The following is a 27,868-nucleotide window of genomic DNA, read 5'->3' as shown; positions in this document are numbered from 1 at the left end:
ATGTGCGCGTGTGCATGCGGTGGTGTGGGTGACAGTTGAGCCCCAAATACTTCCGAAACAAGAACTAAAACCATTGGCAGGCTGACGGCGAGAGCTGGCTTACAATGAACAAGAAACGGAGAGCTTGAAGCAAGCAGGTGTCGAGCTGAAAAACTGATCCAAACTGGACCTGAATTGGACCGTACATCTGAGGTGGATTTTGGCGCAAAGAGGAGAGTGCCTGGAGAAGAAAGTGTGCCGCTGTCTCCTATACAACCATGCTCAACCTCTTGAAACAGCAGTTTGGATCTGTGGGGAAGTAAGTGAAATTCTTTGTTTCTTAATACCATTTCTTTTTTCCAGCTTAAGAAATGAATCCGGTCTTTGACCTTCAGCTCTGTATGCTTTTGCCACAGTCATGTTCTTATCTATTTGACTGGGTGATGAGACGAGCAGTGTTTAAAAATGAATAATTTACGTCTTTATGCCTTTTTCTGTGGCTTTGCGAATTTAGGTTAGATTCTGTTTTTGCGCTGCCAGGTATAAGCAGGGCCATCCTGAAACCCCACAGGACCAAGTTAGCTCACAAAATGAGCCCTTGTCTCTAGTGGACTCACTGCTTCAGACGGACGCGAGTCCCATTGTTCAGGTCGCTGCAGAAGCGCCAGTCACCCCGGCCCCTTCCTGTCTCTGTTCTCTTTGGGTCACATGACCTGCATTTGCCTGCAGTACTGGTGTCGTCATGGCTACAATGGGTGACTGATCTTATTAGCGGTGTCAGGATCCTCAACCGCGTTACGCATTTTACTTTTTAAAATCTGTCTTTTTTTTTTTGATGTTCAGGAGGGTGAAGATTTATAGATGAAACTGATGTATTAAATTTATTAAACAAGGCGCCGTGTGTCTTTTAAGACCGTGCAAAATGATGGGTGCTTAATATTGTGATATGACTAAGCTAGATAAACACAAACCACTCCGTTAGTTCTGTGTGTATCTGTAATGTCTGAAGTATGGCCAGAAAAGAACACACACATTTTTACTAAAAGGTACATTTGGCTTTAGCCAGAGTACACCATGACAGTTATATAAAATGGCTGCTGAGTTTGCTGTAAGTGATCCATTAAACAACTGGATTGCCTCAGAATTGTGGGATTTTCAACAAAGAGCCAAATAGAATTTCACTGCCCCAGATCCTGGCACTAAAAATGGCAACTGGACATTCAAAAATCGGGGAAATAAGATTTAGGGTTAAAAACAGGTAAAAGAATAAGATATAAAAACCTTAAAATGCCATCTGTCTAAAAAAGTATCTGCATTCGTGTTTGTTAATGTGGTGTAAGTGACGCATCATGTTGCTGATTGCTGCTGCACAGCACTTGCATGGTTTTTGCAACCTGCTCTGGAATTGAGGTCTGTAGTTATTATTAATCTCAAAACTAGTCGTGCAACAAATTAAGAGCTTATTGTGGAGGATTTTTGTGCTCTACCACAGTGCAGAGAGAGAGGCGCACTACAAGGACCCCAAACTTTTTTTAGAAATGACCAGAAAAGCCACTTTCCTCCCACAGGCTGAAGCGTTGAAAAAACCCACTGAGTTTCATTACTATTCGTACAGTATAAGAATGTGTGTGTGTGTGTGTGTGTGTGTGTGTGTGTGAGTGAGTGTGAGTGTATACGTATGCATGCATGTGTCCGTGTGTGCATGTATGTGTGCAGACATGCATGGTGTGTGAGTGTGTGTGTGTGTGTGTGTATGTGTACATGCATGCATCCGTGTGCGTGTGTGTGTGCGGGCGTGTGTGTGCTTGGGTGCACTAATTGATATATGCTCTGCATAACCCTCAGACTATCTCACATATTCTGCACCGATAGCGTTTAGCAGTTTACAGCTGCTGTTACTGGAGAATGTGAGTGTGCAGAGAGAGGCCGAGCAGCCGCATGCTTTAGACCTAAACACACTTCCTCGGATTGTATTCGGCCCTAACGCTGCCTTTATCCGAGGCCATGATGCTCATCCATGCTCGGCAGCGTGGTGCCTTCATCAAACGAGGAACACGGCACATTGCTCTAATATAATAAGCCATTAGTTGTGATTTCTAAAGTAAAGTACATTATAGCTGTGAGGTTTGTGTGGGCGTGGCAGTGTTCTAATGGACTGCTCTTGCTGAAACTTGCCATTTATGGGCTGCGGAACCTTCGGCTTGCAGCATCCAACCCGCATTGAGTGGAGGGTGCATGTTGTGGGTGGAGGTGTAAAGCAGGAGGTGTAGAGCTGCTGGTGGAAGTCACAAAGCCTTTGATGTGTGATGAGGTTCAGATCTAAAAGGCACGCAGGGGGACCAACCGTGAGAAAGAGAGAAGGAACATCAGGGGTGCCGACCACACGAAGAAAACAATGCGAGCAACGCCCTTACACAGACAAGGCCTTTTCCCTGTCATTCTCTTGTGTTCAGGGCCACAGTTACACCCGACTGGATGGATGTGAGCTCTCTTAGACTTGACTTTAGTTGGTAAAATATGTCAAATAATCCTCTCAAAATGGTATGAATAAAGCTGGCTCCTGCATCTTTAAATTGCTGGCTCTCGTCAACTCTGAATTTTTGTTTCAGTTTCTTGTCTGCGTCAACTTGAAACTTTCCCATGCCCCGTTTCTGATGCTCATATTCCCCATACCGGTATCCTTATCATGGCTGTGCAATTTTTGACTGCCCTACCCAGCTCCCCGCCCCCCCTGGACTCTTCGTTTGTCCCTCTGACACGTCTTCCATGTATTCCCTGCAGGAATCAGGATGCCACTGACCTTCTCACAGATGACCTGGTGCTGGTGAGTCCATGTCCTCAGGGTCCCAGAGTTGCCCCAGAGTTGCCATACTTGAAGTCCTGAGTTGCAAATAAGGAATATGTGTGCTTTTTAGTACACACAGCTATTTCTGATGTAACGTGGCCTTAAAAGGGTAAATCGTCTCTAAGAACACATGAGAAAAATCACATTATGAATAATTGGCAGCTTGTTGTAATTTAGAGCTTCTAGTAATGGTTGGAATTAAAGCCTGAACTAACTGTTGGTCCTCAGGCCTGGGTTTAAGAACCTCTGCCTTAAACATAAACATAATCACGTACGGCATTAGGCAGCCAGTCAGATAGACAGACAGGCAGTGGTTCTGATCTGTACTGATATTAATCCTCCGTTTCCAATCCTTTGGGGATGTAAGAGATTCCTGGGAGAATGTGGGCATTCTGGACTTCTGGGAGATTCGGGTTAATGCTGGAAGAAGGAAGGCAACAGCCATGATTTTTACTCTGCAATTCAGCAACACATGGTTTTGTCTGCATGCAATTATAAACAAAACATTTATTCATAATATTAATATTTTCTTCAGGCATTTGTCTTTTTAAGTATACTTTTTTCAAGATTTGTTTGTTCAGGTCTTGTTTTTTTCTTGGATTATTGTTTCTTCATATGCTGGCATTTCCTGAAAATGTCAGAGCAAGCCCAAATGCATTGATCTCATTGGCTGCAGGTGGAGCAAAGGGTGGAGCCAGTCAAGAGGGCCGCGCAGGTCATTCACAAGAGGCTGGCGGGCTGTCTGCAGAGTCAGCAGGGGGTGGACGCAGAGAAGCGCACGGTAATGGCCAATCCCGCGCTGCGAGTGTGAATGCGCATCAGCCCGGATCTCCGCTATAGCTGGGCGATGGGAGGGCCAGCCTTAATGGGCTGTGCAGTTGATCTTGCTATCGTATGCTGTCAATCACTGACATGCATGCACCAATAAAAAAAGCCTTTGCTTGCTATCCACAGGAAAATGCTTTGATTGGTTCAAACCAGTGAGTGTGTAATGGCTCCGTCCATTTTTTAGTTGTTTGTGAACCATTTCCTTATTCTGTCTGTGCTTCATTTGCCTGTGATCCACAGTGAAATGTTCAGTGTTAAATCAACTGGTATAGAGTACATGTGATCCCTATTGAACATTTGCCTGTGATATTTACTCACCCTTGATATGTGCCTTTAACCCATATGAAGTGTAGCTCAGTGTTCAGATGATCTCTGTCTGTAATGACTCTGTTCCTCTTCCCTCACCACAGAAAAAGCTCCCTTTGATGCTGCTGTCTGTCAGCATGGCAGAGAGCCTCAAAGACTTTGACGGAGATTCTCCCATAAGGTGAGAACAAAAGGGAAGCTCACTGACTGAATGCAGCTTTGGTTTCTGTACTTTCATTTCTGATGTGGTCTGTTAGTTTATCTGACTTGTGTCACCACTACCATTTCTCCCATGTTCCGTCAGGTTCTTTTTACTTTGCATCTTCTCTCGGTCTTTCTGTCTCTCCCGCCATCTCTACCTGTGTCTCTCCCATCAGTTTTAAATCAATTTCCAAAGTGTGAAACAGTACTTTTGACTGAAAATGGGATTTGCGTATTGTGTCGATGTGTCTCATGTGCTGACATGTACATTCTGTTTCACTACTTCTTGTGTTTCCGGAGAAATGTTTTCTTTCCCAATGGTGTAACATTTTAATGAAGAATTGCCCATATGTGATTAAAAGCATATATATTTATTTTGTCTGTGTCTGCTCTGCAGGAAGGTTCTGGAGATGTGCTGCTTCATGCAGACGCTTCTGGCGAAGACTCTGGCAGATTTTGAGCTGCAGCTGGAGAGAGAGGTTTTGGAGCCACTCCATAAACTCAGTGAGGTGAGGCTTTCTCTCTTTACAGTGATGAATTTTTGTCTTTTGTCTCTTTGTATATGTGTGTGTGTTCTATTTGTGTCTTGGCCTCTTGAGTGAGAAATCAGTGCCTTGTATTTCACTAAGGGGATGGGCTCTCTGGAGGTAGGTGATGAAGACACAGATGAAATAAGGCTGATCTTGCTGGTGAAGATGGAGGCCCCTCAATGTTTATTCATTTTAAATGGGACTCTGATTAGGCTATAGTCTCTGCATCTAAGACTGAGGCTAATACAGAATCCGCTCTCAGGAGGACCTGCCAGAGATTCTGAGGAACAAGAAGCTGTTTGCCAAACTGACCACTGATTGGCACGCGGCCCGGAACAGGTAGGCCTGCCTCCTTCACAGGTGTTTGGTACCAGTGGTCAGAGCCCATAGTTTCATCACTTTCTGTCTGCATCTGTATGCATGTGAGTGGGTTTGAAAACATGTGGGCCTGTCAACACAGGAATCCCACAGTATCTGTGTACGTTCCCCCATTTCTTTCTCTGTTTTCTGTTATTTCTGTCCGTCTGTCCCTCACACACTGCCTCTGTGTCTGTATCCTGGGCACCCACTGCTTCCCCTGTTTCCCCAACTCAGTCTCCTCATGTTTGCTTGCGTATATCCCAGTGTTTGCCTTTGTCTGTCCCATGGTTGTCCTTAATTCTGACCCCACCCCTCCTTGCCTGCCTGTGCCAGTTATGCCCTGTTCCGCTGACCCTCAGGTCCCAGACCAGCACTGTGGAGGTGGAGGAGGCCTGGAAGAAGCTGGAGTGCATCAAGGTGACGGCCGCATCGATGACATCCTTCCTGATGTCAGCAATAATCTTGTGATGTCATCTTCTTTGTTAACTTTGCTGGCTGCCATTTGTAATTGTGAGTGTAACATGCTTACAGGACCAGTACTCTGCAGATCTGTATCATTTCGCCTCTAAGGAGGACAGCTACGCCAACTACTTCATCCGTGTGAGTCGTCCTTCTTAAATGGCTCTGTGTTCTCCTGTTCCCAATGATGCAGTGTACAAATGGGCCAGTGGCAGAAGTGTGTCAGTTATTTCTCTTTGCTTGTTTTAGCTGTTAGAGCTGCAAGCTGACTATCATAAGAATTCCCTGGACTGTCTGGAGACAAATATCAAAGAGATGAAAGAAGACCACAGTCTGTCAGGTATGCATATGTGTGTATCTGGATATACTGCAATGTGTGTGTGTGTGTGTGTGTGTGTGCACGCACATTTTTGTGTGCGTATGTGTGCATGCTTCTGTGTGTGTGTGTGTGTGTGTGTGTGTGCGTATGTACGGTTTGTGTGACAGTCTGCACTTTAACCTCATTTTCATTGTGGTTAAAGTGCAGAGCCCAAACAACAGAAATTTGGTCACTGTCCCACTGCTTTTGCATTTACCTGTGTGTGTGTGTGTGTCAAGCGTGTAGTCAGTGTGTGTCCTTGTCTGGTCCACAGGGCCCAAGCTGTGCGTCCCCTCGGGGCGGGTGTACGGAGCACCCCTCCTGGCTCACCTGCAGCACAGCGGGCGACAGATCGCTGCCCCCATCCAGGAGTGCGTGCGCATGCTGCTGCAGAAGGGCATGAAGGAGGAGGTGGGCACCCGGTGACGCCTCAGCTCTAACCCTCTTCCTTTCCCCTCGGCCTCTCTCCTGCACACATGCGTACACCCACACACAAACTGGGGTCTCACGGCTGTATATGCGCCTTCCCCTCGGCCTCTCTCCTGCACACATGGGTACACCCACACACAAACTGGGGTCTCACGGCTGTATATGCGCTTCAGACGCAAACTTACGTTTGATCGACTTAACATGGAAGAGTTCAAGTACAATTAGTACACCTAAGAATATATGTTACTTTACTGGTACTACTTCTGCTTTGGGCTGTTGACTTGATGCTGGGCGTACATACTGTGTGAGAGGAATCACAGATCAGTGGCTTTAGGTCTCCACTGGAAACAGTGCTGTTTACATCTAACGGTCTCTGTTCACTTAGCAATAAAGCAGAAGAATATAAACAGCAATGTTAATATTGGCAAATGTATAGTACAGTCCATAAGTATTTGGACAGTGGCACATTTGCTGTTGTTTTAGCTCTGTACTACGGCACATTGCGTTTCAAATGAAACAATGGATATGTGGCTAAAGTGCAGACTGCCAGCTTTAATTTGAGGGTGATCCGTGATACATGTAGGAATTACAGCCTTTTTTTTATACATAGCCCCCCCATTTTAGGGGACCCGAAGGAACTGGACAAATTAATGTCATTTAAAATAAAGTTGTCGTGTTTAGTATTTGGTTGCAAGTCCTTAAGGTTTGATTACTGCCTGAAGTCTATGGACCATAGACCTCACCATAAGCTGTATATCAGGTGATGCTCTGCTACACTTTTACTGCAACCATTTTCAGTTCCTGTTTTTTGGGGGCGAGGCTGTCTGGCTTCAGTCTTGTGTTTAGCAAGTGAAACACATGTTCAGTTAGATTCAAGTCGGGTGAAGTGCTGTCCAATTAATTTCTGAGGCATTTGGTTGGATCTGAACAGATAAGATGTTTCTGTACTCTTCAGAACTCATCCTGTTGGTGCCATCAGTAGTCTCCTCATCAATAAAGACACGTGAGCCAGTTTCAATGGCAGCCATGCATGTCCAAGTCATGAAACTTTATCATGTTTCACAGATGCGGTGGCATGTTTTGAATCACAAGCAGTTCCTTGGTTTCTCCACACTTTCCTTATTCTGTCAGTTTGGTATAGGTGAATACTCCTCTCCTTTGTTCATAAGACTTTGTTACAGAACTCTAATTTATAATATACTTTTCAGTAACCTGGCCGTTCTGTTCTTGACGTTTATCAGTGGTTTGTGTCCAGTGGTGAAGCTGGTGTAGTCTTCTCTTTATGGTAGTCTTTGAAACATCTGTATCTACTTCCTGGGGAGTGTTCTTGATCTGTTAGACAGTTGAAAGGGGCTTTTTCTTCACAATAGAAAGTATTCTTCAGTTGGCCACAACAGTCGCTTTCCTGTGGTCGAGTAATGATGCAGTGACACACAACTGGGCAAAAAACATCTGAGCAGTCAATTGTCCAGTAACTTTCGGTCCCCTGAAATGGGGGGGGGGGCTCTGTGTAACAGAGGTATCCAACCCTGTTCCTGGAGATCTACCATCCTCCAGGTTTCCATTTCAACTCCAATTTGGCACGCCTGAGTCTACTAATTAGCAGCTCAGCAAGATCTCTAGCTGTTGAATGTGATGGGCTTTGATAGGGTTAGAGTGAAAACCTGCAGGTTAGTAGATATATGGATATGGATGTAAATACCCTCAAATTGAATATGATATTTTGCACTTTAATCTCATATTCATGACTTCCTTTTTAATCCAAAGTGGTGGAGTACAAAGTCAAAATGACAAAACTTGTACCACTGTCCTAATACTTACAACTTGCATTGTACATTTTCCCAGTATCTTCCCTGTTTTATTTTGATCGCTTGAGTAACTGTTTTATTTATTGTACATATGTAATGTAATATTTGTATGGTAAGTGCTGTAGGTTAAGTTGGAATAAACCATTTCGAGCCGTACATATGCACTCTGTGGCATTACCAGCCCAGGCTTGCTATGATTTATTCCTTCCGTGTGTGTGTGTTCTTGCATGTGTGTGTACGTGTGTATGTGTGTGTTTGTGCGCGAGCGTGCATGCGTGTGTGTGCATGTGCGTGTATGTATGTGTCTGAGTGCGTGTGCGCATACTTGTGTGCATGTGCTTGTGTGTGTCTGTGTGCATGTGAGCATGCGTGCATGTCTGCGTGCGTGAGTGTGTGTGTTTATATATTCTCTGTCTCTCTCTCTCTCTCAGGGTCTGTTCAGGCTGGCTGCAGCAGCCTCTGTAGTTAAGCAGTTGAAGTGCAGCTTGGACAGTGGAAACGTCGACCACAGCGAGTTCAACTCTGATCCTCATGCAGTGGCAGGTGGGCGATCGGGACCGGGCAGGGCAGCGGGTGGGTGTGGGAGAGGGATGAATAGCATACAAAGGAATGTGTCAGTGTGAGCGAAAAAGGGAAGTTAAGAAGGAGACTGCATTTCATTGGTGCAGTCAAGTTCGTCCAACTGCCCTCTGCTGGTGCACATGTAACACTACAGGATAAATGACCACTGCTAAGGGCAGTGAATTTGGTCATGCAGTAGTTCCTTATTGGAGTGAAAGGGAGTAATGCTTGAATCGTGTGGACTGTTGAGCGTAAATGTATCCTGCTTTTAATTCTCCTTTAATTCTCCTGTATTCTAAGCTGCTATCTTTCTCAGGGTGTATCAGATATATGTTATCTCTCATTCTCTCTCTCTCACTATTTTTTTTTTGCCTGGCAGGAGCCCTGAAGTCATACCTCAGAGAGCTGCCTGAACCTCTCATGACATTTGAACTCTATAATGATTGGTTCAAAGCAGCAGGGTAAGTGCTGACTGGTCATCCCAAACATTATAGAGGCAAACCTTGGACCAGTCATTTCAAGTGAGACTCTGCATGCACACATTCACTTCCCTCACCCCCTCTTCTCTCTCTCCCTTTCCATCCCTCTCTCCCTCCCTCCCTCCCTCCCTCCTTTTGCAGGGAAAAAGAGGTTGCAGACAAGTTAGAGCAGCTGAAGGGAGCACTGAGTAAACTTCCCACAGAGAACTACAGCAACCTTCGGTCAGTGCAGCTGTGCCCCTCCATCTTTATCATCTTATGATTCAGTTTTCTGACTGCGTCCAATAGAAACACAGCAGGAGCTATGAAAGGCTAAATTATTCTCATTTTTATGTAGTCAAGGAACATGTGATGCTGATCCCATATACTGAAATACCTTACCTTTACACACAAACTTAAGATGTGACTTAAAGCAAACAGATAAACACATCGTGTTTATGTGTTTTATTTATTTGCACAAGGAAAACATGCGAACAGACAGACAAAACAGCAGCTACATACCAATTGTGCAAGTGAGAAAAAAATCCCAAAAGGCTTATGGTCCTCTCACCTAGTACTAATTAATCAACTGAAATGATAAACGATAATAAAAATGAAAGAAAGAACAAAAAAAAATCTTTTAAAGCAAGTGCCTTCAGGGAGGCATATGGGGAAGATAAAAGGGGAAGAAAAAAAAAGAAACATAAGTAAAAATCCTGCAAACAAACTACCAGACAAAATGTGTGAACATGGGTGAGTGTGCGTGTGTGTGTGTGTGTGAGAGAGAGAGAGAGAGAGAGAGTGGGTGTGTGTGTGTGTGTGTGTGTGAGAGAGAGAGAGAGAGAGAGAGAGAGAGTGTGTGGCCTAAATATGAGCCACTGTAAAGTGGCACAGTGTAGGGTGGAAGATGGGGATATGGAAGTTGTTTGCTTTTCTAGTGTTGAATGATGTTTTTACAATTCAAGGGACAATATGCATGTTTGTATATGAAAGTGAAAGTCTGATAAACATTGATGTCAAATATGTAAGTTGACTAAACAGCGGGCCTGAGGGTTCACTACGATTTGGAGAGGTGGCTAGGCTTACAAATGTTTTGTGTACTCCGTTTATTCTCAGGGGAGTAGTGGTGTATGTGGAAGCCCAGGCAATATTACAATAGGCGTGGTCTGGATAAATTATAAATACAAAGTAACCATAGCACTACGTTAGTAGACAGGGCTGATGGACCAAGCTACTGATTTTGCTGATAATACCAATGAGCCTTGATGCTTTATTACAAATACGATGAACGTGGGCTTCCTCAGTTATAATGTCAAGGAAATATAGTTGATGACATTTGTTAAATTGTACTGTTGTTGATGGAGAAACTGGCATTTGTTTCACAGTATTTATTTATTTATTGTTGTGAAAATTATGGTTTGATTGTTTTAACACTTAGTGACCGTTTGTTCAGTTTAAACCATTTTGATATATCTGCTAAGCCAGTGTTACACCAGTTTCTAATGTTTTAAGATAAGATAAGAGTTAATGGTTTAATTATTGATGGGCACATTTAGTTTTTATGAGTGACAAAGTGATCTCATCATAACCTGTTGCTAGATTCTTCACATTACCAATTATTTCAATAACTTCTTTTTAATTTGGTGGTTAAGATCCCAAGAACGAAGGACAGTGATCCTCCAAGTACTCAAGTGGAGAGCCAAAATCTTTTCTGAGAGGGTTGCACTGACATTGACGAAGAAGTTATTGAATTCAAAATATTTCATATGGTTCAGTAAAGGTTCTATTTCCAACAGATGTACAAATGTTCAGAAGGAAGAACAGTAGAAGCTTAGTTTTTGTTCAGAAGTTGACTGATTGTCCATGTGGATTTGCTATTATTATTGTTAGTAAAATAAAGTATTTCTGTTCAGCAATTTCTGTGTAGCAAGTAGTTGGGTGTATTTGTTCTTATAGATTTTGTGATTTTTGTAATCTGCTGTGTTCAAAGGAGAAAGGTTAAGTAGGTAAGTCATCATTAAAAATGACAATGTATGAGTCATGGGGTTGGTATATACAGGCAATAATAATTGTTTCCCCGACCAAAGTAGGATTAGTCAGAGTGACTCAACTGAATCCAGCTTGAGAGTGAGATCATCTCTTCTATTGTACTGAAGATCTTTATGCTCATGGATGGATACTCCACCACCTGCTCTTTCTCTCTTTTCAACAATAAAGGAACTGAGTTGTATTTCGGCATTTCAAATAGCCTTGTTATCTCTTCAGGTAGCAGTGTCTCAGACAGAGCAATGACTGCAATCATGAATAACAATACCAACTTGTGTTGTAGTATTTGTAAGAACTGTATTGATGACACTAGGTTATTTATTTTTCATAACCTGCCCAGGGACTACGGATGAAAATGAGCTCATTAGTTAACTCCGGCACATTTACATCGAAGTGGAAACTGAAATGTTCATTGATGCGCATTGTTTATTTGTAGGCAGTATTTTCACAAATTATTCAAACGTCTTTACTTTTTGTTTACACCTTTCCCTCAATCTGTCTCTACATACTCTTTCTCCCTTTCTGCTCCCTTCATCCATCTTTTTTTTTTACTCTTCCCTTCTCTCTACTTCCCGTTTCCTCTTTCTTCTTTCTATCCCTTTGTCCCTCTGCTTCCTCCGTCCCTCTCCCTCTCCGTTTTCTCTCCGTTTCTCAGGTACTTGGTGCAGTTCCTGGCTCGTCTGTCGGAGTATCAGGCCGTGAACAGGATGAGCCCAAGTAACATCGCCATCGTGCTGGGGCCCAACTTGCTGTGGCCTCGCACTGAGGGGTGTGTGTGTGTGTGTGTGTGTGTGCGTGTGTGTGTGTGTGTGTGTGTGTGTGTGTGTGTGTGTGTGTTTGTGTGTTTGTGTGTGTGTGTGTGTGTGTGTGTGTGTGTGTGTGTGTGTGTGTGTGTGTGTGTGTGTGTGTCACATTATATCTCTGTGTCTGTGTGCTATGTGTTTTTTTTACAGTATATAGGAGAGTACTCCTCTGTGTATGTGTGCGTTTGTGTGTGTTTTATGCACTATATGGAAGGGTATATGGAAGGCTAATTTCTCCCTATCTCTGCATGTGCAGGCCATTCAGCCCAACAATGCTCACTATTTTCCTGACTAAATTAGTGTTCTGATTACCTACAGACTTGATAGTATCTAACACTGTGTCCGGCCTAGTCTTGAAAATCCCTGGCGTTTCTGCCTCCAATACATGACCTGGCAGGCTATTCCACATATTGACTACTGTTCGCGTGACTGTGACTGTGACTGTGAGTGTGAGTGTGTGTTTGTGTTTTATACTGTATATGGAAGGGAAATTTCTTTCTCTCTCTCTGTGCATGTGCGTGTGTGTGCGCATGTGTTTTATGCACTATATGGAAGGGTAATCTCTATCCCTCTCTCCCTCTCCCTCTCCCTCTCCCCCTCTCCCTCTCCCTCTCCCTCCCTCTCTCCCTCTCCCTCTCCCTCTCCCTCTCCCTCTCTCTCTCTCTCTCTCTCTCTCTCTCTCTCTCTCTCTCTCTCTCTCTCTCTCTCTCTCTCTCTCTCTCTCTCAGGATGGACGCCCTTCTGGACATGGCATCAGCCTCCTCTGTGCAGGTTGTCACGGTGATCGAGCCACTGATTCAGCACGCTAAAAGCCTGTTCCCGGAAGGTACTACGTGTCCCACATCTCTGCTCAGCTCTACCACTGAACCAATCACGCTCTTCTGCTTACTGTGAGACAGAACCAATCCTATCTGTTTTCTGTCTCTTTCTCGGATCCTTTATTTCTTCCTAAAGCTGTGGATTTCGAGATCCCCGAACCCCAGGGGGATGACCCACCAGCGCCTGTGACCTCCCGTCCCGAGTCTGGGACAGAGCAGACCCCTGCAGTCACAACCCCCTCCTCACCCTCACCCACTGACAGGTAGCAGCCCTGAAATCACAGACCCGACTGAGACAAATTCGCTCTCCTCTGCGCAACTCAACACTATTATTCATTACTTAGATGTTTCCTGTGTAAATTTGAGTCAGTAAATCAATATGTAAAATATTGTTCTTGTCAGCCGCAGAGGTATCACCATGGAGTGTTTTTAGATATGAGTGATATAGAGTAATAGTATGCTTGGTTATCTGAGACATTCATTGAAAATAAAGCAGTGTACACACTTTGCTATACTGCTTTTGACCCTTTCCCACACCCCAAACTTTCCTTCACTGCTCTCTGTGGTGTTTCCTCTGTTTTTCTCCCTCAGCTCCTTGTCGCCTGAGAGTCGTTCTGGTTCCTTCAATGTAAAGACTGGCCCACTGATCCACCGGACCACTGTTTGGGAGAATCCCACCCGGAACCAGGATCCGAAGCTGAACCTGAAACAGAGCCCAACCCCCAGTCTGACTTCAGACAATGGCAGCCAGAATCCCACCCAGAACAAGGACCCAAACCTCGAGACTGACAACACCAGCCGGAATTCTTTTCGGAATCAGAACCAGAGCCCAAATACAAATCCCACCTCTAACCTGACCCAGACGATGCAGTCCAACCAGCCAGAACCCACTTCTGGCCAGCCTCCTCAGAGTTCTGGACCTACACCATACAAAGGTAGCCTTTGTGTCACAAAGGAACAGAAAAAAAAATCAGTTTTAAAAAATGAAGTAACACACGCCGATGTTTCCGTTTATCCTCATCTGTAGTGTTCTTTTCCTTCGCAGCCAAGAGAACCTTCCAGGCCACCAAGCCACCGCTCGCCCCGAAGACTCAGATGGAGCCGGGGCCTCGCCCTGTTGCAAAACCCAGAGCCCCAGGTCCCCCCCTTGCCAGAGCGACCGCCCCCAAGCCACCCATTTCAGTCGAGCCCCAGGCTTCACTCAACAACATGGCCAGGCCCAGAAAGTTAACGGTCAAAGCCCCCAGATGCCCACCCCCCCAGCCACCCCCCCAGCCACCCCAAGCAATCAGTAAGTAGCTCAAGGGGCATCCTGCGAGAGATTAAGGTTGCAATCCCCTTTAGTCACATCCTGGTGCTGAAGCACCAGCATCTTTCTGAGAAGCGAGGACTTGAGGGGGGCCTGTGCCTCCCCTGTTACTCCATTTTTAAGCTAAACTAGAGCTCACCTTCACAGCAGCTTCCTCTCACTGAACTACTTCTGGTATCCAGAGAAAAATGCCCACAGTTCCAGAAGGTCTTTGGCTTTGAGTTACCCAGGTGTTGTGATAATTCTAGTAGGGCCGCTACAAATATGTGGTGCAGCCTGGATTAAATAACCTTTGCCAGAAATCTCAGGGATCAGGCTTTTGTCCAAGAAGTTCTTTTGGAGTCAGACTTTCATCTTCATCTCTAAGCTCCACTGTTATCAGTAGTGTAGTATTTGCTTTACACAATGTTGCTGTGTAGTTCTGGTGAAATATATGGTATAATATGTAAATACAACACTGCCAAGCTTATTAAAAACATCATTTTATTATAATCGCCATTAAGGATATTGTTGTTATTTGTAAGTGTACCACATACATTTGAATTTTATACTGCATTCATACACAGTATTCATAATAGGTATTACTAATATGTCATGCATTTTAAAATGTATTACCATGTATAAGAAGTAGGCTGGTTGGCCTAAGAGGTTTTCAAAAGTGTAGCTATCGTCACACTTTTGAGATTTCTGTTAATTCAGTTAAAAAAGGACATCCACAGGTGTATACCAAAGCTTTTGTTTCAGTTTGTTAACATATGCGCATGTACGCTTTTATTGCAATGAAATCAAAATGTACAGGTTCAGAATAATGCCGTGCAGGTTTTACCTTTACAAAAACGACAACAACAACAACAAACAAAAAAACCTGTGGGATGGGCCAGTTTACTAATGGAATAAGACTTAGCATCCTTATAGCATTTTACAGTAGTCCAACAGTGGCAAATAGATCTTTTTTTATTAGCACAGGAGCAGTGAAGCAGCTTCCCCCAAACACTTGACTTTCAGCTGTACTGTGTGAGCCGCGCGCTAGCGCTCTCCGTCTCCACCAACATGAGTGAAGCCCATTTCTCACGCTCTCCTCCCTGTATTCAGGAACCTATCAAAAAGTGTACATCCAGGAGCACAAGTGACAGGATCTTAGTGCTGCTACTGAGAAACGGTGTCAGGCGAGGTTGTGTTGTTAAGACTGTAGTGTTTCTACGGTTACACCACCAAACGCTGGCCGTTTGTCCGCAGAAACATGGGTCAGGTATGTTTGTTCTGCCTGCATCACAAAGCAGACGGGTTTTTGTTGCCTTTTTTCCTCCTGCTTTGTTAAAACGATCTCAGACGATGGTTTCGTGTTTCAAACGGGAATAAAATGCCTTTTTCTGTAACAAGAACACATCTCTCTTAGTTTTCCCATAGGTCCTATACGTGCCTCAGTCGCCTGCTGTAAACCATCCTGCACAGACCGTTTCAGAACAAACAGCATTACAAAAAGTACAAAAAAATCCCATTATTGCATAATTCCCACGAGCTTCTGCCTGTGGGTTAAAACTGCAGCAATACTGAAAGAAACATCATTTTATTTCCCTTTTTTAATCCGCTTCATTTCACTTAAATTCAGTGAAATGCAAAGGTTCGTCCTGGTCGGTTTGCTCGGGGGAAACCTCGTCCTTGAAGAGTGTGGGGCAGAGCGTTCCCATAAACATCGCCCAAAATACTGTAACATGGGAAGGCCTGTTTAGCAGGGTTGAGCTGAGCACTGAGGGCAGTGGTGCAAGAGCGAGGGGAAGCCAAAGAGACGAAAGTTCAGTTTGTCTGTATTTGTTAACAGAAGTGAACAGGTGGCAAAGTACATGACTGACAGAGAGTCCGCTCTGTTCCTGTCCTCTCTCTCTCTCTCTCTCTCTCTCTCTCTCTCTTCCTGTAACTGATGCGTTTCCACATTTGCATATTTGTCCTTCTTTGTTCACATGCCCTGTCCACTCTTGCCTATTTCTGTTAAATTGTTTCAACCCGTTCAGTCTGTTTGCCACTGAGGTTTTTAAAGAGGAGTGTCCTACACAAGGGACAGGCTGCACTGTGATGCAATCACCTGCCATCTCATTCTTGAGCACTATTTAACAGCATAATATACACCATTTATATATATATATATAAATGTGTGTGTGTGTGTGTGTGTGTGCTCAAACAAGGGGAGGGCAGTACTGACAATAATCCGACCTTACTGAAAGTCATTAAGAAAAAGAATATATCTTGAAAATAATATTATCTGTAAATTGATATACTGCCTGTTTAAGCTGATAATTGTCCTGATTTTGCCTCTCTTGCCAGTTTCAATGGAGAAGTCCATCAGAACCTCATTAAGGTTTTACGTTGTCACAACTCTAGAGATTCCTCTTGTAGGCTTCAAAGAATGTTAGGAAAGAATGTTTGAATCACAAAAATAGGTTTGCTTTATGAAATCATTTTGAATAAAAGAAAGCAACTTGAGATTTTCTTTAACTTTACACTGATCATTTTTGTTATAAAATGCAACAGCACTCCATTAAATGCAATTAAGTGAAATAGGAATCAGTTGGCACTGGGTTATCTTAAAATGGCATTCTAAAAGATGCACTAATTAACAGTATGCAATTAATAATGAATGGACTATTATTAAATTGAGGTCCACAACTCTCTCTTAGTTTGAAGTTACATTTTTCCCACTGTTCTAAATCACAATCTGTAATTTCCACTCCATATGCATGCCCTGGAACTTAACAGGGGTATTCAAACTCTGTATTTTCAGGTTTTGTATTTCATTTCGGTGTTGTCATGGAATTGAAGCTATTTTAATATAGAAATTAATAAATTTCATGGGGAAACTCACAGGGAACTGTACGGAATCTGTAAGTTCTCAGGGGTCTCTGAAGTGACCACGAGGCACTAAGACATGGGCACGGGCGCAGTTATGGAACACGGAACGCTGGATTTTTATTTACTTTTTTTTGCTCAGACTTTGATCTCATCCTCTTCGTCGTGGTAGGCGTATGGCGCCCTCTTCTGGAGACGAACGGAGGAGTTACTGGCAACACCGGCGTGTGGGCGGTCCTCGTCTCCAGGCTGGTCTTGCCTGAGTTCGCCGGAGCTGTAATGACGTGCCAGCACGTCAGCGGCCCTCTTGAACCTTTCAGGCTCCATCCCCAGCTCTTCTCTGGAAGGGGACCTCATCACCTCCTCAGGAGTGGCCATTTTAAGAGGCTCGTTGCTCTCCCCCTCCTCCTCTGCTCCACACTCTCCATCTCCAGAGCTCCCCCTACTGTTCCTGCTCTGCCTCAGCGGGGACATGGAGGGTGAATTAATTGAAGGGGCGTCGGCTTTTGGCTCGGGGGTGGAGCTCGTTTCCTCCTCCTCCACCTCTTCCTCCTCCTCCCCCCAGCCATGATTGGCCGTATGGATGTGGTTGGGGCTGTCGATCACGCTGAAGACCTCGCTCATCAGGGAGGGCCCCAGGTCCACGGTGAACGAGGTCATGGAGTCGGAGCGCATCATGGCGTAGTCGTCGTCGTCGTCCGGGAGCGAGTTGCGCCGGAACTCCGGGCTTCCAGAGCAGTCCTGCACCTGCCGATCGAGGCGGGAGACGCGTGGGAGGGTGACGAACCCTGACTGCAAACCTGTGGGCAGCGAGAGGCGTTGCTGTGTTATGGCGGATGGAATAATTAACGCATCAATGCCCTGACTGTAATGAGAATCACTAAGATTTCACACAGGCATGTGCTTGGGCTGTATTTGTTTCCGGTTTTTATGCCAACTTCTGGCCTTAATTAGTATATATGCTTAATTGGCCCTAAAATCTATGCCATCTGACACTTTAGCTACACATCTTGATGAGTTCATGAATGATGACCGAAGACTGTTCTTGTGTTCCTATATATAATGTTTCAATCTTTACATGAACCAGCGACAAACATACCAGCCCTCCAGGACCAGAATTGGCCACCCATAGATTTGAGACTATAAAGCAGTTTGAGCAGTTATTTTGCCTGCAGTTTGGCCTGTGTGCCAGCAGGTGGCAGTGCGAAACAGGCCAGTAACTGCCAGGTGTTTTTGTATGGTGGACTCTGGCCCAGCCCACATGCATTCCTCTGTGCCATGACTTCACTGGCTCTGAATGCTGGCTGGAGGGAAACTGAATTATATGCCTACTGGGCACTTTTTTCAGTCGGGGCTGGAATAAGAAATGGCAGGGGACAGAAAGAAAGAAAGAAAGAACAGGAGAGAGGGAGAGAGAAGACCTGAATGAAAGAGAAGGAAGGGAGAGGAGGAGAATGTGGGATGATAGTAAAATGAAAGTGAGATTGAGACGATATGTGCATTAGTCCTGAGTCCAATCCAGACTGTTACGGGGTGATGGTTAACCCGTTTGCTGCCCCCCCCCATGTCTCATGATTTGGGTGAATTCCTTAAGTGTTGGATAACAATCTGGCGGCTGGGAGGGAATTCCAGATATCCACCCACAGCTTATACATACACGCACTGACAAGCACACACGCGTGCAGACACACTCACACATACATACACACACACACACACACACAAAAGTCGTATTGTCCCAGTTGTGTGTGTGTGTGTGAAAGTAATCGTGTACAAATGTTACCTAGGTGATTCACAATGACTCGATCCAGTGAGTGTGTGGTCATTCACCAGCTGAAATCACCAGTGAGTATGTACATTACATGCGCATGCACAGGGTGGCGCTGTAGAGCCAGACGGAGACTGTGCTCCCCAGTCTCTCACCGTAGGAGGAGAAAGTGGAGCCCTCGGGGCAGCTGGGGGACATGGGGAACAGCGCCCTCTGCAGGCAGCCGTTGTCCAGGTTCAGCTGCGGCAGGGAGATGGCGTTCTTGATGATTGGGGAGACGGGCGGCGGGGGCGAGGACAGGTCCCGGGAGCCGCCCCGGGGGCGGGCGGGGGTCTTGCGCACGTGGCGCAGGGTGCGGGAGAAGAACTTGGCGGTCTTGGAGCCTCCGGACTCGGCTTCTTCGCTGCCCGCCCCGCCGTGGTTGCTAAGGAAGGAGGTGTCGCCGAACACGTCCCCGCCGCGGCCCACGTGCATGGTGTGGCGGAAGTCGCCCAGCGGCGGGCTGATCATGTCCACCGAGAGGTCGTTCTTAAAGCGCCGCTTCCCCTGGGAGCTGGACACCAGCCCCTTAATCCCCGGAAGCTTCCCGAGACTCATGGCAGCGTCAGGGCTGTGTTCCAGCACCAAAAAAGACAAAAATTACTTCCCTATTTCCTCCCTCCTCAAACTAGCAAGTGAAATGGGGGGGGGACTCTTTAATCCCAAAAAAAGAAGAGAGCGGCAGAAGTCCCTGCAAGTCTGATGAAAGAGGGACCAGCTAACAGACTGAAAATCCCCTCGGAACCTAAAGTGACTCCCAGCAGTCAAGCACAGAAAACCAGCGTACAATCAATTTCTCACCGGTCAAGCGCCAAATATTTTCTGGCATAAAGGTTTTTTGTGCCAGCTGTTGTTTTTGGATGTCGTCTTTAAGAGGCTGAACTAATAGAGGAAGACACTATTTGGAATTGCTCAGAGTTCATCTTGTAAAAATGGCAGTTCTGAGAAGTTGAGCAAAAAGACCAGCGTCAGTCTATTCCAATGCTCATTTAAAATCCAGCTCCACTGACACTTTCCAGTATAAGTTCTGTATCAGTGTTATTCTCATGTATGACCACAGTTTATCAGATTTTAGTCTTGACAGAAAGAGTAAATGATATATCCCAGGACCTGTGTGTCTTCAACTCCGCTATTTTTTCAGAATACGGTTTATAAAACCTCAGTTCAGAAAAATGTGTGGTTCTAGACGAAAATATCTCTGGGGTTCTGCAGAAAAAAACATTTGTCCAATGTTTCCAATGTAAAACGCAGAGGAAATGCAAAGACGTCACTCAAAATAAAAATAAAAAAACAAACTGCAAATATTCACTATGGGATATTGTTACTTTTTCTGCTTCTATCAGAAATATATTGAATTTAATTTAATGTCTGTGGCCTAAATAAGTAGTATGTATTGTTTTTCTGATTTTGGGATTTGCTTGTAAAAACAAAAGAACTTTTTACTTTCCTCTGGCTATGCAGTGCTTCACTAAAAGTTTACACAAGTAAATATCTTAAATTGCAATATAGTACCTTAGCTTCCTCTCAGTTTGAATACCACAGTCAGCTAATAGTTTCACCAAGATTTAGACTAAACAATCTAAATTCCTCGTCAGATATTTTCTGATTCTGAAAGTACTATTCTATATAATCTCTGATTCTGCATCCTGTTACAGAACATACACTTCCGAAACGACATATGCATTTTTTTAGATGAAAGGTTTTAGATTTTAATCTGAAATGTTTAATCTAGATTCAAAAGCTGCCCTTTGTCCTAGTTTAACACTGTCAGCTAGTCTGGACCTGCAGCTTGCACCTTTGTTTACAAGCATCCAAAATTTTGCCTAAAGATTCCATATTATTTGAAATGCAGAGTAAAGCCTAGTTTTCAGAGAAAATATATTTCCTATGTCAACAAACACTAAAAATTCAGTTAACTTGCCTTGTGTGGATATCTGTATAAAAAAAGAAATGTATATGAATATGTATTTTTACATTTACACACAACTGGTGGTAGCTGTTATATACTTTCCCACAGGAAGCCTGCTCACTTGTTTGACTGTATAAATATGCTGTTAGGGAACTGTAATAGGATTTTGATGGTTTTAAAGCACTTTTTTTTGTTTGCTCTTAATTCTCGTCCAGTACCTTCATTTCCACCTGGGCCAGTTCCCACGGAAACACTCTGAGAAGCACAGACAGCCAGCAGCTGGTCTCATCTTTTTCACAAAACAACAGGTTCAGCAATAAAAAAAGCCCTTCTGTCTGTGGGTGTCAGAGAAATGTTTCCAAAAGCCAAACAGTCCAAAAGTTGCTTACCGTTAAACATACCACATATGCACCCAAAACAGCTTACTTAACAGACTACCACTGTTCTTTCCAAAGTAGCTTTTTTTCCAAAGCACACAAGGAGATTTTATGCTATTGCAGGTCTCTTATCTTAATGTTCACGTCCCAACCCCATCTGTGTGCTAAATTACAATCTAAATAGCATCGAGATACAAAATAAAATGTGAGGCCAAAGAATTAAGCATGAGTTAGTGATGTCCAGTCTGTCTTCGTTTATCTAAAAAAAAAAAAAAAAATCTCCAAAGACAAGAACAACAGTTCTGTCCTGTTGTTCCGAATCCCTGTATATTCTCGTAATTCCGCTCCGGGTGGGTAGTATTCCACGGGACAATTCCCTCGTTGTAAGTTCTTTGAAACAAAATGGCCACAGGAGCCCCGACTTCACTGTCCAGTTCAGATGTGGGAGACACTCTTGCGTGGCAGATGACCCAAGCTCTGCGCCGTCTGTCTGGGCGACCTGCCCCACCTGCTACGGAGCTTCCTCCTCCTGATCTTTTGTTTTAGAACTTGGCAAACGCAGCCCCCCAAGATCCTGGGATTCCCAAAGCACACAGGGAATGCTATAAAATGTTAATTCTTTAAAAAGCAGTAAACTAAACTCAATAATCCCTGCACTGTTTGTCTGCGTCCTGAACAAAAAAAAAAAAAAGGCTAGACGGGGATTGGTCAAGTCCTGGATTAGTCTGTAATCTCTCGTCTCTTCTCTCCCTCCTTCTCTCTCGTCCATCCGTCTCCTTCAATCCACTTAGTGCTCTGTGATCCAGGCTTGAACAGGTTGTCTGTCTTCATTCAGACCAAAGCCCTGCCATTGCTTCTGAGTCTGCAGTGAGAGAGACAGAGAGGAAAGGAAAGAAAAGGAAAGAAAAAGAGAAATGAAGAGCACAGTTCCATTAGTTCAATGTCCTCGGGTTATTCACTGTAGCCCAGTATATTATTTGTGAGTCCTCTGTACTACCGAAAACACAATGCTCACAAGACACCTGCTGCATGTAACAGTTCTGTATTCATGACAGAGCAAGAAGGGCTGTGCTTTAAGTCCATTGCAACAGGTAGTAAAGTGCACCAAAATGCCCATCACTCACTGTGGGCTTTGAATTTAATCCCTTTACTTTGCTGAAGTGGCCTGTACAATCTAGACCGGTACCACACTGTAACCAGGGACTTAAATACTATTGTCTGAGAAAAAAGAAAATAATAAATAACATGCTGGCACTTCTCTACCTAAAAAAATGTAGCATCATGTCATTTTCAAAAGATTTTTAAAAAAAGATTTTCTATTTTTCGAGAGAACCCTCCCCGGCAGGAAGTCCGCGGCTAAACTACACGTGTAAACTGCGGGATCCTCCAACTGGAGCTCAGATTAGTGTCAAGCCCTGTCAGTGTGAGGGAGAGGCTACCAGACTGCAGGGAGAGGGGGCTAGACTCCCATCATTCTGGGCTTTACGACAGGTTGCCTGTACTGCATTGCTGCTGGGCTTATAAATAATCAGCAGAGATTCAGTTAGGGAGCTTTGATGCCTTGCCGGTGCGAGATGCTGTTGGCCGACTGTGCCAGCAAGCATCAAAGCGAGGTGATGCTGCCCTGATTCCATCCGGACCCTAGTGATTATATGCTGATTCTCACTTGATTCCATCCTGACCCTGGTGATTATATGCTGATTTCCTTCCCCTTGAAAAATCCTGCAGGGCTGCAGGCTTTTGATGTATTCCTACAGGGCCTAGATAGGCTGCTGATTAAAAGGAAATCACAAAAACCAACAGAGACTGCAGCCTTCCAGGAATAGAGCTTCAGGCCCCTGGCTTAGGGTTTCTATGGGCAGGGTTATGTCTGCCTCATAACGCAAGAGTGACCCCTCTGGTCAGTCAGGGTACTGCAGCTCAGCTGGTGCACAGCATAGTGAACAATGAGCAGTGGCTGGAAGTGTGTACTTCGGAAGCCACTCACACTCGTTATAATCACAGTCATATACTTCATAGTGTGTACATGCGTGTGTGCGCACACAGACACACGGCTCCACGTTTGCAGAACTCTATAAATATACCACCAGCACACACCCATAAACAATATGAGCATGACACAATGAAACCCTTGAGATATTTGGTTGTTGTGGGGTAGACTGCATCTGAAGTAAACCCATGAAACCACAAGGCTCAGAGATTGTAATAGAAACAGCGTGTGAACAGAATGCAAAACCAAAAAATGTGCAGACTATCTATTACAGTCATCAAATAAAGGATATGAACTTCTGATTAAAAACATGTTTCTTTCTTTCAGTCCCTTAAACCAGTGATTAAGCCCACTTTATAAGCAAAAATGCGTATTTCTTTTTTGCTCATTAACACAGAAAAGGTGTTGATCAATGAAACCTTTCCTGTTTCCTGCACATGCTGTGAAAGTAACCAGTACAGTGTTTACTCTGACTTTTGTGAATGTCAACGGAAAGCTTATAATATCCGACCAGCGGGTCAGGACCAACAGTTTAGGATCCGTTGCCATGGACTGTGACCCCATCCAGGGTTTGGTTTCAAAGCTTTAAAAGAACATCTGGAACCTCAGAACCACAAATTACAAAAGACGGGCACCGCTCCGCCGATGCAGGTCAGCTACAGGCCTGGATTGCTGTGACATCACGTCTATTTCAGCGTGGCACCAGGCTGTGGGCCGAAACCAAAGATTCAAGAAAATTGCTTACAACTGCCAGCGCCACATGCTAAAATTACATGGGCCTGCTTCTGAAACTTGGCTAAGCTTGCACTGCCATGTCCTTGTGTGAATTAGAGTGTGTGTTTGAGTGTCTGTGTGTGTGTGTTTGTGCAAATGCGTATTACAGTGCTCTTTTGTTGTACCACCAGATAAAAACATGGGGCTACAGTTGGTGATAAAAACGAAGGTGAAGGGAACAAACTTATGTGTGAATAATAATCAAAACTTTAGTTATACAACTACAATGCATTATATCTTAATCAAACATTTGTATCAGGCAATGGATTTGCCAATAAACATGTCTATGTGGCTTTACCGGTAGTCTGCTTTACAACAAAAATGTGCTTATCGGTAATTCATGAGAAAATTCACATTTTTTTCAAAAACATGGCGCCCTACATTTCCAAAAATATGTGGACATCTGAACATCACATCCATATTTAATCGTTGAACATCTCATTGCAAAACCATGGGCATTAATATGGAGTTGGACCCCCCCGTTGCTGCTGTAACAGCCTCCACTCTCCTGGCAAGGCTTTTAGGTAGATTTTGAAACATGGCTGCAAGGATTCACTTCCATTCAGCCACAAGAGCATTAGTGAGGTCTGGGCACTGATGTTGGGCGATAAGGCCTGGCTTACAGTCGGTACTCCAATTCATCCCAAAGGTGTTTGATGGGGTAGAGGTTAGGACTCTGTGCAGGCCAGTCAAGTTCTTCCCCACCAAACTCAGCAAATCATTTCTTTATGGACCTTGCTTTTTGCATGGGGGCATTGTCATGCTGAAACAGGAAAGGGCTTTCCCCAAACTGTTGTCAAAAAAAAAAAGTTGGAAGGGCACAATGCTCTAGAATGTCATTGTATGCTGTAGCATTAAGGTTTCCCTTCACTGGAACGCCGGGGCCTAGTCCAAGCCATGAAAAACAGCCCCAGACCAAGGGGTGTCCAGATAGTTTTGGTCATATACTGTATATAGAATGCTTTGGGAAATTGTGTTTTTCTTGTGCTTTTCTGTTTTTACCTGCTGACAGCACAATAAGGTTTCAAATTTTGCATTTGTCTACATTGGATCTGTTCAGAGAGCTAGTGGGGGGCAGTATAACAGGGCAGAAACAAAATGGTTTCCTGTGAGAGGACATTTGTACATGAAGCGCTGTACGTAATGAGGGACAGTATAGCACGGGAACACACTGTATTTTTCTTTATTAGTGCATGTAGGTGTATTATTGTTTGCTTGTGTGCATGTATGTGTATTCATATCTGAGTATGTGTATATGAATTTACTTACACCAGGGTGTGTGTGTGTGTCTGTGAATAAGATCAAATGTACTAGTATTTCTCTGCACAGTGAGTCTGACCTTCACTCAAAGTCCTGCCCTTTCTCTTTGCGGGGAAGCCCTCTTCATTTCTGGTCAACGCATTTTTCACTTCCACTGCCATGAAGTCTTTTTAGCTTTCATTCCCTCCCCAGTTCTTCCTCTTACCAGCTGCTCCGCTCCGCTAATCCTTAACTAAATTAACCGAACGGACAAACATGCGAGATAAGGCCTCGTTCTACACTCAGCCCTGCTGCCTCGGTTCCATGGCATTTTTTCACAACTGTTACACGTCAAGGGAAACATTGCAACACCGAGCCAGAAAAGCACTGAAGTTTTTCAGCATCAACTCCCCCCACGATCCTGCCCTCTCTTCTCTGTCCTTCTTTACCCCTCTTTTTTCTCTCTCAGCTCTCACGTTCTCTCTCTCTTTTCTGCTTTTTTTCTTCTGTCCCTTTTAAACTTTGCCTTTCTTCTTCTTCTTTACTCCATCCCTTTCTTGTAGTTTTTTTTTTTTTTTTACCCCCGCGACCCTCCATTTATCACGCACATGTGTAGGGAAAAGGCCAGGTGTGTGCCCATGTCCTCAAAGCGCTGCGCATGGAGAAGAGGAAAGCCTGACACTCGGACATTGTTTCTGGGGCTGGCTGACTGCGGATTGGAGCAAGCAACAGAATGCGCGAAAAAATACAAAAACACCTTTGTGTGACAAACGTGGGCGACGACCAGACCTGGGTCTGAAGTCATGAGGGGCGAACAAACAGGAGCTCAAAAGCTGAGTCAGTCATCAGTCACTGTACAAAGGTTTCAGGGAACACGAACGCACTGATCTGGACTTCACACCACAGCTTCAAACGCACTCTTTCCTTCCATCTTATGTGTTCTTTCATTTCACTTTCTTTTCCTTCATTTTTCTAGTATCTTATTTCTGCATTAACAGATTCCCTTCTATTGGCCTTTCTCAATGTTTTAATTCTGAATTTCTGTAATTAATAAATGCACTATGTACATAAACATTACTATATTTATAATAATGCATATAATTACAATGTTATTACACACAGTTTCCTGTGGCCAGTACTGAACTTATTTGGCTTAGCCTGCATAGACATATTCGTAATGGGGGGGGGGGGGGGTGGCCTACATACTGTCTTCTAATTGAACAAACACATGAATAATAATGACACGAATAGTTTAACACAAATAAATGTGTAATGTGTGGGTAATGGATGTTGTACTTCCATCACACTTCAGTTGAAGAATGCTGCCCTGTTTTATCTAACCCATCAGGTAAAGTGTGACAATGCTACAAATATGTTATGTTATACTGGCATTGCACAACACCCAAAAGCATGAATGTCCCAACTTTACCTGAACTCACGTTCATAATGTAATATATTATAAATGATAATATTGTATAATATAGACTAAGTTGTTTGACTTGATGTCTGACTTGATGCCGCATAATTACTGCTTTCCTATCGTCCATCTAATTAAGATGTCGCCTACGGGAACAAACCGTGCTCAACAGTTTCCATACAACGTCAAATGAATTTAAAATAAAAATAAAAAAAACCTAAAGTAAGCACCAAAAAGCGTGAACGTTATGCTTAGTGAAGTAGTCTACTCACTAGGGATGCTGGGGTTTTAAGAATGTGAGAAATCAGAGCGGAGGTGGAGGAAAAATATCGTGGCACAAACCAATTTAAATAGGCTGCAGTCCCGCGGAGATTATATTTCCACTTAACTGCCCAGAGGCCAGCCACGCGCGTACACGCACTCACAAGCGCACAGTTGCAGACTCACATGCTGTTTCACGTTAATTTGTCAATCACGACGACTGACTCGTAAAAAGTGCAAAACTTCAACATTATCCATATTACTAAGAATAAGCAACTTTTCTTCCAGTTTCAAAAAAAGAAAAAAAACTTTGCAAATCTACATACGCAGGTTAGCTTACAGTCACTATTTAATCAGTCCAATCACCGTACACTTTTTCAAAGGAATTATTCGTAGTGAGTCATTGGGTTGAGGGACTTAGACTGTGGCTCCTTGGAAATTAAAAGCAGAGGTCATTTAAGCACGGGGCTCCCAGTTCCAAACTTTTCGTCCTGAGCTACCAGTAACGTTATATCGCCCTGTGACAATCCCAGCGTGGCAGCTAGGCTATCATGCACATTGATCACATTTTTAATACATATACAAATACTAATTAAAATGTAAATATTAAATAAGTATACATAAACAAATAAGGTCGAATCTTTGACTTAACCCTTACTGTAGCTATTATATCTTTATATATGCACGCGATGTTATGTTCCATTCCATTCATAACCAGCACTCACAACTTTCCTACACACGATGCAAGGATAGTTAACACTGACATGAATGCATGTTATATCTGTATCTCCCTGTCCCAACCTATTTTGCAAAAAAGCATTTCTCTTGTTCATACACTAAATTGAGATTTGCTTGCTCACTTTAATGGAAATTCCCAAAACAAACTCATTAGTGATGGAAACATTTAAAGATTTTTAAAATCAGCATCGATTAATAATAATTTAGCGCTACAGTCCCAATAAGCTTACCTTCGGTTTGGCGGACTGTACTGAACAAATCCGTATTTTCTTGCGTGAATTTCTCGCACTGTCGAAAATCTGGTCCTCTTCAGTCTTTCTATTGTATCCGTTTAAATTTAATATTGGGACAACTCATCCCCAGCGGGACCCCTTGATACTGAGTGACCGCTACTGCATGGAAATAGAACAGAGTAAT

At 43.9% G+C, this 27,868-nt stretch overlaps 2 protein-coding genes across 2 annotated transcripts; one reads left to right on the top strand and one right to left on the bottom strand.

Annotated features, from left to right (window-relative positions):
• Nucleotides 1-14,596, top strand: LOC118216671 (SH3 domain-binding protein 1-like). Its single transcript, XM_035398060.1, has 18 exons — nucleotides 1-298; nucleotides 2,761-2,803; nucleotides 3,501-3,605; nucleotides 4,063-4,139; nucleotides 4,557-4,668; nucleotides 4,952-5,028; nucleotides 5,409-5,466; nucleotides 5,581-5,649; nucleotides 5,758-5,848; nucleotides 6,141-6,277; nucleotides 8,535-8,646; nucleotides 9,044-9,125; nucleotides 9,285-9,365; nucleotides 11,824-11,937; nucleotides 12,700-12,797; nucleotides 12,926-13,052; nucleotides 13,381-13,724; nucleotides 13,835-14,596. The coding sequence occupies exons 1-18, from the start codon at nucleotides 258-260 to the stop codon at nucleotides 14,086-14,088; spliced, it is 2,022 nt and encodes a 673-aa protein (XP_035253951.1). The 5' UTR covers nucleotides 1-257; the 3' UTR covers nucleotides 14,089-14,596.
• On the bottom strand, nucleotides 14,568-27,868 carry LOC118216672 (cdc42 effector protein 1-like). The gene is made up of 3 exons (XM_035398061.1): nucleotides 27,682-27,868; nucleotides 18,863-21,894; nucleotides 14,568-17,739 (listed from the first exon to the last, which is right to left on the bottom strand). The coding sequence occupies exons 2-3, from the start codon at nucleotides 19,302-19,304 to the stop codon at nucleotides 17,078-17,080; spliced, it is 1,104 nt and encodes a 367-aa protein (XP_035253952.1). The 5' UTR covers nucleotides 19,305-21,894; nucleotides 27,682-27,868; the 3' UTR covers nucleotides 14,568-17,077.

Source organism: Anguilla anguilla, chromosome 17, assembly GCF_013347855.1.
Source record: "Anguilla anguilla isolate fAngAng1 chromosome 17, fAngAng1.pri, whole genome shotgun sequence".
Taxonomy (NCBI): Eukaryota; Metazoa; Chordata; class Actinopteri; order Anguilliformes; family Anguillidae; genus Anguilla; species Anguilla anguilla.
The sequence above is the reverse complement of the archived record's forward strand: the minus strand, read 5'-3'. Positions and strand labels throughout refer to the sequence as shown.

What these genes read in the sequence shown, in the direction of transcription:
- LOC118216671 (XM_035398060.1), top strand. Translation starts at nt 258, where the DNA reads ATGCTCAACCTCTTGAAACAGCAGTTTGGATCTGTGGGGAA. An exon ending in ACGCCAACTACTTCATCCGT is followed by an intron (nt 5,650 to 5,757) that starts GTGAGTCGTCCT and finishes TGCTTGTTTTAG; the next exon opens with CTGTTAGAGCTGCAAGCTGA. An exon ending in AGAAGGGCATGAAGGAGGAG is followed by an intron (nt 6,278 to 8,534) that starts GTGGGCACCCGG and finishes TCTCTCTCTCAG; the next exon opens with GGTCTGTTCAGGCTGGCTGC.
- LOC118216672 (XM_035398061.1), bottom strand. Translation starts at nt 19,304, where the DNA reads ATGAGTCTCGGGAAGCTTCCGGGGATTAAGGGGCTGGTGTCCAGCTCC. An exon ending in CTCCACTTTCTCCTCCTACG is followed by an intron (nt 17,740 to 18,862) that starts GTGAGAGACTGG and finishes CGCTGCCCACAG; the next exon opens with GTTTGCAGTCAGGGTTCGTC.